The sequence below is a fragment of the Myxine glutinosa genome, chromosome 10, assembly GCF_964187855.1.
Source record: "Myxine glutinosa chromosome 10, kmMyxGlut1.1, whole genome shotgun sequence".
Lineage (NCBI taxonomy): Eukaryota > Metazoa > Chordata > Myxini > Myxiniformes > Myxinidae > Myxine > Myxine glutinosa.
Window position 1 is genome coordinate 134,909,885 of NC_136270.1, and position 12,476 is coordinate 134,922,360.

The 12,476-nt window shown below is 56.1% G+C and overlaps 1 protein-coding gene across 1 annotated transcript in view; it reads right to left on the reverse strand.

Moving 5' to 3' along the window:
- Positions 1-12,082, reverse strand: part of LOC137433553 (uncharacterized) — a 75,084-nt gene extending 63,002 nt beyond the window's left edge. Inside the window, exon 1 of the mRNA XM_078786151.1 lies at positions 11,467-12,082. Within this exon, the coding sequence (XP_078642277.1) occupies positions 11,467-11,700 (234 nt within the window). The 5' untranslated portion in view covers positions 11,701-12,082. The remainder of the gene's footprint in view (positions 1-11,466) is intronic.
- Between the last annotated feature and the right edge of the window lie 394 nt (positions 12,083-12,476).

Consider the following 12,476-nt stretch of genomic DNA (forward strand, 5'->3'; position numbering starts at 1 on the left):
GGCGAAGCCGGTGTTGTCAATAAACGCGTACGTATTATGTCGAAAACCAGATTATGCCTTGGCTTGAGAATTCCGAAGCTCAATGGAGGCCGCCATCTTGCAGACGCGGAAGTATGCATAACAAATTGAAAAACGTTCAATAGGAGTTTCTTTCACCCGTCTTTGTTCGATTCACAATCTTATGCACCTCCAATTTATTATTTAAATACTTTAAGACCAACCTCGGCCCGCACGGGCCTGGTTATCTACAATGAAAAGCGTCACCAAACACCGGAACCAATGAGATTCGAGCATTTGAAAAAATATTTCTAAAACCAAATCACGCCATGGAGGCCGCCATCGACCGGATGCGGAAGTTTGCATAAAACAATTGCGAAAAAGTTCAATAGGAGTTTGTTTCACCCGTCTTTGTTTGATTCACAATCTAATGCACCTCTAATTTGTAATTAAAATACGTTAAGACCAACCTCGTTATCTTCAACGAAAATCGTCACCAAACACCGGAACCAATGAGATTCGAGCATTTGAAAAATATTTTTTAAAAGCTTATTACGCGTTTCGGACGCTGAAAACGGCGTCAAATATTCTAAAATTGACGAAGAAGTATTTTTTAGAAATCTCGCGGCCGTAGGGGATCGTTTTTCACGGCCAGAAATACGGTATAAGCGGTTTACATAAAGAAAGAAAGCTCAATTTGATTAACGACAGTCACACATTGCTGTTGAAACGGCGCTATCGTCTGATCTGTCGGCACTGATCTTACTGCAAGCTAACTTCTTCTGGTGGAGGAAGCCGCAGTGCCCGGAGAGAACCAGCCCTGACAGCGACTGAAGTTAGAAGACTACACACATACTGTGAAAATGTATGTTAAGCCCAGTTAAAATTTCTTAAAATAGGCCTTAAGCGAGCACATCGTATAGTTACTTCCTAAAGCTTCTTGTGACATTTATTGTATGTAGGTATTGGGGAGGACTGTCTGCTATTCTCTTTTACCAAGTCTTACCAGGTACGGTACCTACACCGACCTACTATCAACTACCTAACCTACTGATGCCATCATGATGGGTTAAATAGTGGCAAGAGGCTTTGGCTTCGCCGGCTCATTGCGGCTTTGCAGTCGGGTACTAGTAATTGAGATATGGCCATTTTAAGCTCCCGGCGGCCATCTTGAAAATGACCCCTTTCCGGAAGTCAGATGTTACTAGATTTTTAGTGTTATTTAGCATGCCCAATGGTACCAGAATCCATTGAAAAACCTTTTGCATCAATTTTTTGGGGGTTCAACCATATATTGACCCCTCTACCACATTGATCAACTTCACCGAATGAAATACCTCCCAAAATTTTTGTTACAGCTCCCGAAAAAATTACATGGTGTTGTGGCGGGCACAATGATCAATACTTCCGCGCACCAGTGGGTGGCGCGAGCGCCCGGGCGTGGAACTGAGATACATGCCCCGCCTTTCGGCCGATCGGACACGCCCGGGGGCAAGGCGTGGCCCCGGGACATATATGCAGGCTCGAAGGTCGAGCCCGCCCAGTGCTGATGTGCGAGCTTATAATAAAGTGCTTTCGTTTGTACCACGCGTTGTGGCCTACCTTTTTGGCAAACGAGTTGTGTGTGCACAGCACCACACTGGTGACCCCGACGTGATGAACAGAAGGCTGTCGGAATGACCGACGCTCATGGCCGCAAGTGAGCGCCGGCCCGGTCGTTTCCCGACCCGTCGAAAGAACACGGCGGGCGGCACGTTCTAGCCCTGCGGCCGAACCTGGCATGATAGTAGCACCAGGTTTGCGGCGGTGGCGGTCGCTTCGGCCGTGCCGGCGGCGGTGGTGGTGGTGGCGGGGATAGTGGACGGGGCGTAGCAGTGGCCACGAGGGAAGCAGGGGCGCTGTAGCCTCCGCACCGGGATCCACTACGGCAGCACCGTACACCGACCGCGTGTCGCAGGCCGCAAAAAATTTGTCGGCGTCTCCGGCCAGGGCACGGGGTTCTGTTAATTTGGAACTGGCCAGCGAGAGCCGCACCTGCACAGGTAGCTGGCGAAGGAAAAGCGCCCGGAACAGGAAATCCAGGCGCTGGTCTCCAAGAAGGGACAGCATAAAATCCATCCGAACGGACGGACGTGTGTCGCCGAGGGCGGGAAGGTCCAGGAGGCGGTCGGCGCATTCTACCTCAGTGAGCCCGAACGTGGCGAGGAGGAGACGTTTGAGCGCCACGTACTTGTGGTCGCCAGGCGGGCGCCGAAGGATGGACACGACGCGGGCGGCAGTGCCGGGCCCGAGGGCGGCGACCACGTGGTAGTACATGGTCTCGTCCGCCGTGATGCCCTGGAGTTGCAATTGAGCTTCGGCCTGCACAAACCAAATGTCGGCTTGCGCTTCCCAGAACTCCGGGAGTTTGACAGAGACGGCGTTGGTAGCCATGGCGCGTTCAGGGGTCAGCGACGGCTGAACCAGTCGGGGTCACCAGTATGGTGCTGTGCACACACAACTCGTTTGCCAAAAAGGTCACCACGGGAGCACAGGTAAGCATCCTCCCTGCCTCCGCGTCCGACAAGCAAGCCGCGGGCCGGGGCCCCGCTTTGCTCGCCGCCAATGGAACACCCATCCGTGTCTCTCCTCTGCACATTGTGCCCAAGCCCGGCGGCGGATGGCAGCCGTGCGGTGACTACCGCCGGCTCAACGATGCCACCACCCCCGACCGCGACCCGGTCCCGCATATTCAAGACTTTTCCGCCCGGTTGGCAAACACGACCGTTTTCTCCAAGGTGGACCTCATCCGGGGCTACCACCAGATCCCCGTACAACCGGACGATGTCCCAAAGACGGCCGTCATCACCCCTTTCGGCCTCTTTGAGTTCCTGCGGATGCCTTTTGGGTTGAAGAATGCGGCCCAAGTGTTCCAGCGGCTCATGGACAGCGTCTTGCGCGACTTACCTTTCATCTACGTCTACGTGGACGACATCCTAGTCGCGAGCGTGTCCCAGGAGGAGCACCTGCACGCTCTTTGAACGCCTCGGCCAGCATGGCCTGATCATCAACCCCGCGAAGTGCCATTTCGGCGTCACCGCCATCGACTTCTTGGGGCACAGCATCACCAGGCACGGGGCCATCCCTTTACCGTCCAAGATGAAGGCGGTCAAGAGTTTCCCGCGCACCCGCACGATCAAGGGGCTCCAGGAATTCCTGGGCATGGTGAATTTTTACCACTGCTTCGTGCCCCGCTTCGCCCAGCTCCTGCGCCCCCTGCACGAGGCCCTCCGGGGGAAGCCGGGCAAAGGTGACATCGCCTGGACGGAGCCGATGGCCGTGGCGTTTGCGGGCGCAAAGCTGGCCTTGGCCAACGCCACCATGCTGGCGCACCCGGCGCCCGATGCACCAATCGCCCTCACCACCGACGCGTCGGACTACGCGGTGGGCGCGGTGCACGAGCAGTGGGTGCGTGTTGCTTGGCAGCCGCTGACGTTTTTTAGCCGGCAGCTTCGCCCACACGAACGCCGCTACAGCACCTTCAATCGCGAGCTGCTCGGGCTCCACCTGGCGGTCCGACACTTCCGCCATCTGCTCGAGGGCCGCCCGTTCACGGCTTTCGTCGATCACAAGCCCCTTGTGTTCGCGATGGCCAAGGTCGCCGAGCCATGGTCGGCCCGGCAGCAACGTCACCTCTCTGCCGTGTCCGAGTATACGACGGACATCTGTCACGTCGCGGGTAAAGACAACCGATGGCGGATTGCCTTTCCCGGTCCGTCGCACACGCGGTCCACCTCGGGATCGACTGTGCCCGGATGGCGGTGGACCAGACCGCCGACCCCGACGTCCAGGCCTTGCGGACCGCCGTCACGGGCTTTCACGTCACCAAGGTGCCGTTCGACGTCACGGGCACGGCCCTCTTGTGCGATGTCTCCCTCGGCCGGCCTCGCCCCATCGTGCCCGCTGGCTGGCAGCGCCCGATTTTCGACGCCATCCACGGCCTGTCCCACCCGGGCACGAAGGCCTCCCAGAAGCTCGTCGCGGCGAAGTTCGTCTGGCATGGCCTCAGGAAGAACATCCGCGACTGGGCCAGGACGTGCCTCGCGTGCCAGCGCGCAAAGGTCCACCGCCACACCCGAGCCCCGTTGGCCCCGTTTACGGTGCCCGAGCGTCGGTTCGACCACATCCACGTCGACTTCGTGGGACCTCTGCCCCCCTCGTGGGGTTTCACCCACCTCCTTACCATGGTGGACCGCACCACCCGGTGGCCGCAGGCCGTGCCATTGGCGGCGTCGGCTGCGGCTGACGTCGCGTAAGCCTTCATCGCCACGTGGGTTGCTCGGTTCGGCGCCCCCTCGGACATCTCGTCCGACCGCGGCCCCCAGTTCACCTCGGAGCTCTGGGGAGCAGTGGCGCAGGGGCTCGGCGTCCAGCTGCACCGCACCATGGCTTACCACCCCCAGGCCAACGGCCTGTGCGAGCGCTTCCATCGCTCAATGAAGGCCGCGCTCCGGGCCAGCCTCCGCGACGGCAGCTGGGCCGACAGGCTCCCCTGGGTCCTGCTGGGCCTCAGGACGGCGCCCAAGGACGACCTGCGCGCGTCCTCGGCGGAGCTGGTCTTTGGGCAACCACTGCGGGTGCCGACCGAATTTATCCCCGACTCCACGGCTCCTTGGTCCGCGGCGCAACAGCGCTCCACCCTTCAGGAGCCCGCCAGGAGGTTCACCCCGGTGCCGACGGCACACCACGGTTGCCCGTCCTCCCACGTCGCCCCGGAGCTTCGCACGGCGGAGTACGTTTTTGTCCGGCACGACGCCCACCGGGCACCGCTGCGGCCCCCCGTACGACGGGCCCTTCCGCGTGCTGGAGACCGGGGACAAACATTTCACCATGGACATCGGCGGTGCTCCAGATCGTATCTCCGTGGACCGCCTCAAGCCGGCCCACCTCAATCTGGACCACCCCCCGCAAGCAGCTCTGCCTCCGCGTCGAGGCCGCCCCCCGGCAGTCAGACCCCCGGCACCCCCCAGCCCCGCTACCCCCCAACCCTGCACGCATCACCAGAGGGCGTTTCGGCCGGGTCATCCGGCTTCCCCGCAAGCTCACCCTTCAGGTGGGCGGGAATTCTGGGGGGGAGCGTGTGGCGGGCACAATGATCAATAATTCCACACACCAGTGGGTGGCGCGAGCGTCTGGGCGTGGAACTGAGATACATGCCCCGCCTTTCGGCCGATCGGACACGCCCGGGGGAAGGTCGAGCCCGCCCAGTGCTGATGTGCGAGCTTATAATAAAGTGCTTTCGTTTGTACCACGCGTTGTGGCCTACCTTTTTGGCAAACGAGTTGTGTATGCACAGCACCACAGTGTATTACTTACATGGTTCAGATTCATTTAATGATAATAATTATTCAAACAATGTATTAAAAGTATCCGAATCGCTTTCAAGGGATACAGTTTGCAGGTAAATAGCAGGTAATCTTGTTTTTCTGACCTACTAAATAGCAAATGTATGTGTTCGCCCTTTCTGCACAAATCATTAACATTGGGATTGAGATGAGACAAAAAGCACTGTGTGACGTCATGACTAGCTTCCTTCCACCTTGTCCACCAACAACCTCGTCCCCTCACCTCTATTTATTGTATCTCTATGGCAGTATTTTACAATCTTTAACATCCACCAATTAATGCTAGCACAATGAACAGCCGGCTTGAGATCCAGCCGAAGGAGGACACATTCCGACCCGACCATTTTTAGTCGAATGTACAATCGAACTGAGGCTAGGCAGGTGAAAGGTAAGTGTGTTACCTCGCAGCAGCACCGTGTACCGAGGCTAAACAATGTCACTCATTGCAAGAAACAAGTCCGTTTATTCTGAGGCACCTCCCCCTCCCCCCCTCCCCCCCAACGAGCTATCATGATCCGTGGTAATGTGTGTCCAGGATGTGGACAATGGTCTGGGAAGTGACTGATCCCACGGGAACAACCTCAAGCCACTTGGAATGTAAATCATATGCGACCACCATGTAGCGTTGATGGTGAGGGACACCCCAAATTTCTCAACAAACGTCCTGTTGCAGGTATTCCCAGGGGTGAGACGGTCAGGAAACTCGCTGCAATGGAAGCGATAAGGGGTGTCCAGCCTTGCCGCTGATTAAACAAGCTGCACAATCCTTTACCGATGTCTCAATGTCATGGTCAATGTCGGGCAACCACACCAGGTTACAGCAGCGTTGTTCGACCTTGAGCACGCCCAAGTGAGCTTCGTGAGCCAAATTTAACACCTGTAGATGCAGCATATGTGGCACCACTGTGCGGTGTCCTCGTGCCACACAAAAATAACTCCACCAGGATAGTTCGTCTTTGACCCTGGAAAACGGTATCAGTTTGTCCACCACTCGGGTCGGCCAACCCTCTATAATGTAGGCACGCAAGGTATAGAGAAGAGAGTCCTCCTTATATGCCTGCTGGAGCTTCGGAAGGGGCACCACATTGTGGAGGGGTCCATGCAACAGTTGGATTAGATCATGCTCTGTGTTTTCTGATTCAAAACTGGTGTGAGCAGCCATACCTGATCTGGATCGGTGGTCTGCAACGGTATTGTGACGCCCAGGGGTGAACTGAAGCTATAAATTGTACCTGCTGGAATTGGTCCAACCACCTGTACAATCGGAGTGGCTTGTGTCCCGTGCCTTTGCTCACTGCACATCAGTCCAAGCAAACTCTAAGTCCCCCAGACTTTTTTTTCTTTGCTACAAGGTTGGACATTCAGGGGGTGCATTGATGGGCTCTATAATGGAGGTTCAAACCAGCAGGAGGTTCCATTCCATGGCTACCTGATCCCACAAGGCAAGTGGAATACGGCGTAGTGGAGGAATGATCGGAGCCACAGTAGGATTTACTTTGGGTTGATGAACGAATGCAGAGAAGGTGCCCAATCCATCATAGAGTGCATGCCGTCGTTTCTGCCAGGGTGAGGAGACTTGCAATATGGCCGTGCCACAATAGTCCATCAAGGTAAACCCAAGGCAGGTGACCGAATCGAGGCCCAGTAAAGTAGCATCGGTTTTTGTCATGTAGAATGTAAACGTAGCAAGAGACCGGGTACCATAACGCACCGACACCTGCAATGTACCCATCACATCAATTCTGGCATGTCAGTAACCAGCGAGGGTGGTAGAGGAGCATTGTAGGGTCAAATCAGAAAAACACCGTGTATGTTTCAAAATTCAGGAAAGACACCTTGGCACCAGTGCCCACGAGCAGAGGTATGCACATGTCATTGAGAAATACAATACACATTTTAAAATTTGATGAGGTTGACAGCACAGTATGGATTTTTGGCCGGAGCGGTGTCAGAGGTCTGTGGTTGAGTGGTTGCTTGTAGTGAGGTGGAGCGATACCACCTGGCAAAGTGGTTAAATTTTTGCACAATTTCTGATCATTGACCCGAGACACGGCAATTAGTAGCCCTGGTCTCTTGCCAGGTGGACGCACAATTTCTGCCCTATTGATCCCAGACAGGGCAATTAGTAGCCCTGGACTCGTGCCAGGTGGACCCACAGTTTCTGCCCTATTGACCCCGGGCAGGTCAATTAGTAGCCCTGGACTCGGGCCAGGTGGACTCACAATGTCTGCCCTATTGATCCTAGACAGGGCAATTAGTAGCCCTGGACTCGTGCCAGGTGGACCCACAGTTTCTGCTCTATTGACCCCCGGCAGGGCAATTATTAGCCCTGAACTCATGCCAGGTGGACCCACAATTTCTGCCCTATTGACCCCGGGCAGGTCAATTAGTAGCCCTGGACTCGTGCCAGGTGGACCCACAATTTCTGCCCTGTCGACCGCAGACAGGGCAATTAGTAGCCCTGGACTCGTGCCAGCTGGACCCACAATTTCTGCCCTGTCGACCACAGACAGGGCAATTAGTAGCCCTGGACTCGTGCCAGGTGGACCCACAATTTCTGCCCCGTTGACCCCAGACAGGGCAATTAGTAGCCCTGGACTCCTGCCAGGTGGACCCACAATTTCTGCCCTGTTGACCCCGGCAGGTCAATTCGTAGGCCTGGACTCGTGCCAGGCGGACCCATAGTGTCTGCCCTATTGATCCCAGACAGGGCAATTAGTAGCCCTGGACTCCTGCCAGGTGGAACCACAATTTCTGCCCTGTTGACCCCGGGCAGGGCAATTACTAGCCCTGGACTCATGCCAGGTGGACCCACAATTTATGCAATGCAGTGTAGAACATGTGTGTCGGGTGCTGCTGCGTAGGTTGTACTGTGAGCTTCATACCATTTGGGGTGAGAGTTTGCCGAATTCCCTGAATCGAGTAATCTATACCTATTACCTGCAACAGGTGAGAGTGTTCCGGTAAGTTTTTTATGCACTGTGGTAAGCTGCTTCTACTTGACTGGTTATCTTTGTGGCTCGAGTCAAGGTTACCTCGTCAGATTCGAGTAAAACTAAAACTGCAAAGTAAAAGTCTGTCCCTCACTTTGTTTTTGTACTTGTACCTGTACACTGCATCAGGTGATCTCTCATCATGTCGTCGTGCAGTGGAAGTGATAATTCTCTCAATGTAGACACCGATTGGACAATTGACTACCCGGGGGCCGCTGGCCTCGTTTTCGGAATATGAACCGCCGAATGAGGGTCGCTCTGAGCGGGTCCGAAACGTGAAGCAAACTTGGCGGTGGCTTCAGGCCAGGTGGGTGCAGGGCCCAGTCTCAAGAGAGCGCGTTTACCCTCCGTGCTCAGGTCGTGTACGAGCAAAGCACGTCTCCGTGAATCGGCCGCGTCTTGCACACTCATTGCGATCAGGTAGGTGTGAAAGGACAACCACCTGGGTCACGGAACGGGCGGTTCGCCCAGTAAAGCCAAAAATGGCGCCGGTGAGGTAATCGAACATTCCGCCATCATCGTCGCCATTGTTATGTCGCTCGACAAACGCTAAACAATCCGATTGATCGCGCGAAGTCCGTTTATCTTGGAGCACGTAACCGTGAACACACCCCGACCCCGTCAAGATGGCAGCACCTCTTCCTCTTCACAACCTGTCAGATCCCAGGAATCCCTCAACATCCGCAATTCAACAACAACATAATCTATATATATAAAACACAGTTTGTGTGTGTGTAATGTTACCGATAGACTCCTAAACGGAGAGGCTTACGTGCTTGATATTTGACATAGACATGGCCATTGAGCGTGGGACAAACATGGCCGAACTCAAAATATTTGACGATCCATATTTTTTATTCATATTTACCTCAGCGCATTTCAGCGAAGTACCCGCTAATCTCAGCCGGTTTCAGAGCAGCTAGCTGATTCGCTCAGAGCGCTCACGTGATGTTCCATCCTGTCACACGTCACTTCACCTTTTATGCGATCGTGTTTTGTATCGATTTTGTGCGATATGAATTAAATGTCTTTGAAACAGCTGTGAAACGTCTTTCCACAACCCTTCCATAACCGATTGGAGCAGTTTCTTGCCGCACAAAACGAGATCCGCGAAGCGAGTTGGTCGAGTCGTGCTGACCAAGATGGCGACACGGCGGCTTCACTTTTCATGGAGTATGAGCGTTCTATATATTTTCAATTCAGTGCGCCCGTGATTTGTGGCATAGACATGACCATTGGGCCTTCACGGTGTAATTTGTGCGAGGCTTTTGTCCGAGTGAGCTTGAGTCGAGAGGGCGAATGTACGGGTTGGGAATGTACGGGTTGGGAATGTACGGGTTGGGAATGTACGGGTTGGGAATGTACGGGTCTCCCTTCCCCCGCCCGGCAACGCCGGTACTGGAGGACGTCACAGGATCGGTGAGTCTCCAAAATCCGCTTCGTGCTGTTGCGAATATGCAGGACTATGTCCGATTGTTGTGCTGCTCTCCGACCATGAGAACTACAACGTCATTGTTGACTGGCCATCCCCTTCCCTCCCCCTTCCCCTTCCCCCTCCGTCCCCCCTCCCCTCCCCCTCCATTTTCCCCCTCCCCCTCCCTTTTCCCCCTCCCCCTCCCTTTTCCCCCTCCCCCCTCCCATCCCTCACCCTCCCCCCTTTTCCCCCTCCCCCCTCCCATCCCTCACCCCTCCCTTTTCCCCCTCCCCCCTCCCTTTTCCCCCTCCCCCCTCCCTTCCCTCACCCTCCCCCCTCCCATCCCTCACCCTCCCATATCCCCCCCCTCTTCCCTCTCCCCTCCCATCCCTCACTTTTCCCCCTCCCATCCCTCACCCTCCCCCCTCCCTCCCCTCACCCTCCCCCCTCCCATATCCCCCCCCTCTTCCCTCCCCCCTCCCATATCCCCCCCCTCTTCCCATCCCTCACCCTCCCCCCTCCCATCCCTCACCCTCCCATCCCCCCCCCATCCCTCACCCATCCCCCCCCATCCCCCCCCATCCCTCACCCATCCCCCCCCATCCCTCACCCACCCCCCCCCATCCCTCACCCATCCCCCCCCCATCCCTCACCCTCTCCCCCCCCATCCCTCACCCATCCCCCCCCCCATCCCTCACCCTCTCCCCTTCCCCCCCCCTCCTCTCCCCTTCCCCCCTCCCTCCTCTCCCCTCCCCCCCCCTCCTCTCCCCTTCCCCCCTCCCTCCTCTCCCCTTCCCCCTCCCTCCTCTCCCCTTCCCCCTCCTCTCCCCTTCCCCCCTCCTCTCCTCTCCCCTTCCCCCCTCCTCTCCTCTCCCCTTCCCCCCCCTCCCCTCCCCTTCCCCCCCCTCCCCCTCTCCCCTTCCCCCCCTCCCCCTCTCCCCTTCCCCCCCCCCTCCCCCTCTCCCCTTCCCCCCCCCTCCCCCTCTCCCCTTCCCCCCCCCTCTCCCCTTCCCCCCCTCCTCTCCCCTTCCCCCCCTCCCCTCCCCTTCCCCCCCTCCCCTCCCCTCCGGCCCCTCCCCCATCCCCTCCGGCCCCTCCCGCCCCTCCCCCATCCCCTCCGGCCCCTCCGGCCCCTCCCCCATCCCCTCCGGCCCCTCCCCATCCCCCCCCTCTTCTCCCCTCTCCCTCCCACTCTTCTCCCCTCTCCCTCCCACTCTTCTCCCCTCTCCCTCCCACTCTTCTCCCCTCTCCCTCCCACTCTTCTCCCCTCTCCCTCCCACTCTTCTCCCCTCTCCCTCCCACTCTTCTCCCCTCTCCCTCCCACTCTTCTCCCCTCTCCCTCCCACTCTTCTCCCCTCTCCCTCCCACTCTTTTCCCCTCTCCCTCCCACTCTTCTCCCCTCTCCCTCCCACTCTTCTCCCCTCTCCCTCCCACTCTTCTCCCCTCTCCCTCCCACTCTTTTCCCCTCTCCCTCCCACTCTTCTCCCCCTCTCCCTCCCACTCTTCTCCCCTCTCCCTCCCACTCTTCTCCACTCTCCCCCCCGTTCCCCTCCCCTCCCCTCCCCCGCCCGGCAATGCCGGGTACTTCTGCTAGTCTGGAATAATACAGCACATGGGGATATTCCATGAAGCTTGGTGTGACGGGAGCACGGAACTCGAACAAGGTAACCATCCTTACCTTCATAATCAGGCTGAAAAGGTAGTTGCGAACCCTTTCATCAAAGGTCAATGGCTGCCGCTCGGGGTCAAAGACAAAGTACTCCTCGTGGACCAAATAGATCGCTATAAGAAATCCGCTCAACAAAATCTTCATAAAAGGGGTCGCCATTGTCGGGAGAATGACCAGGAGAACACGAGGAAACAAGACGACGTCCGCCGTCCACGAAACTCCAGGAGTTATGGATTGTGACATCACAAACGCGAGCAACGTCGACACAAACAAGCTCGTCGTTCATGAAATGTGACGTCACAAAACCAATCAATACCCCACATTCACAAACTCGTTTGCACAGATTGCATGGACTCGTGAGGTACCCGTGCTGCGTGCTGCGTGCTGCGCACGGGTGGGAGGCCGGAAGCAAACAGGCAATGCAGATCCGGCGAATACAAAACGCAAACCAACGGTTCGTTCACGGAAAGAAGCATCGATCGTGGGTCCGGGGCGAGTCTGCATCGGCGATCCGCGAAGGCCGCGTTCAGAAAGTGGAAACCATCACGGCATGTCGTCATTTACTGGAACTCATCGATATATATATATCGGTGTACGTGTCGATGACTTGAACTCGGTTATCGGTATCTCTTTTTTCATTCCAAACATCATAACCCCAATCACAAATTAATCACAAAATAAACTTTTAACAACATTGTTCACGTTTCCTTCATTGTAAAAACTTCCAAATCAACAGTTAAAATGATTTTGAGCCGATAGGTGTTACAGCCTTGGCAAGATCGATGGAGACAGCGATCTGTTAGCTTATACACCGCCCAAATAGCTATGTGGAATTCTCTCAGGGATTGATTAAACTCACGTCGTTTGAACTTTGGCCGAGATCATTATTTACTTTAAATGATGTTTATATACAAATGATGTTTCATGATGTTTATATTGGTTTGGGACTTTGGGTCGTCCTTTCCGCATATCTCGTGGGATTGTGAGTTGGAGAGACGGCCGTGATGGCGGGGAGGGGG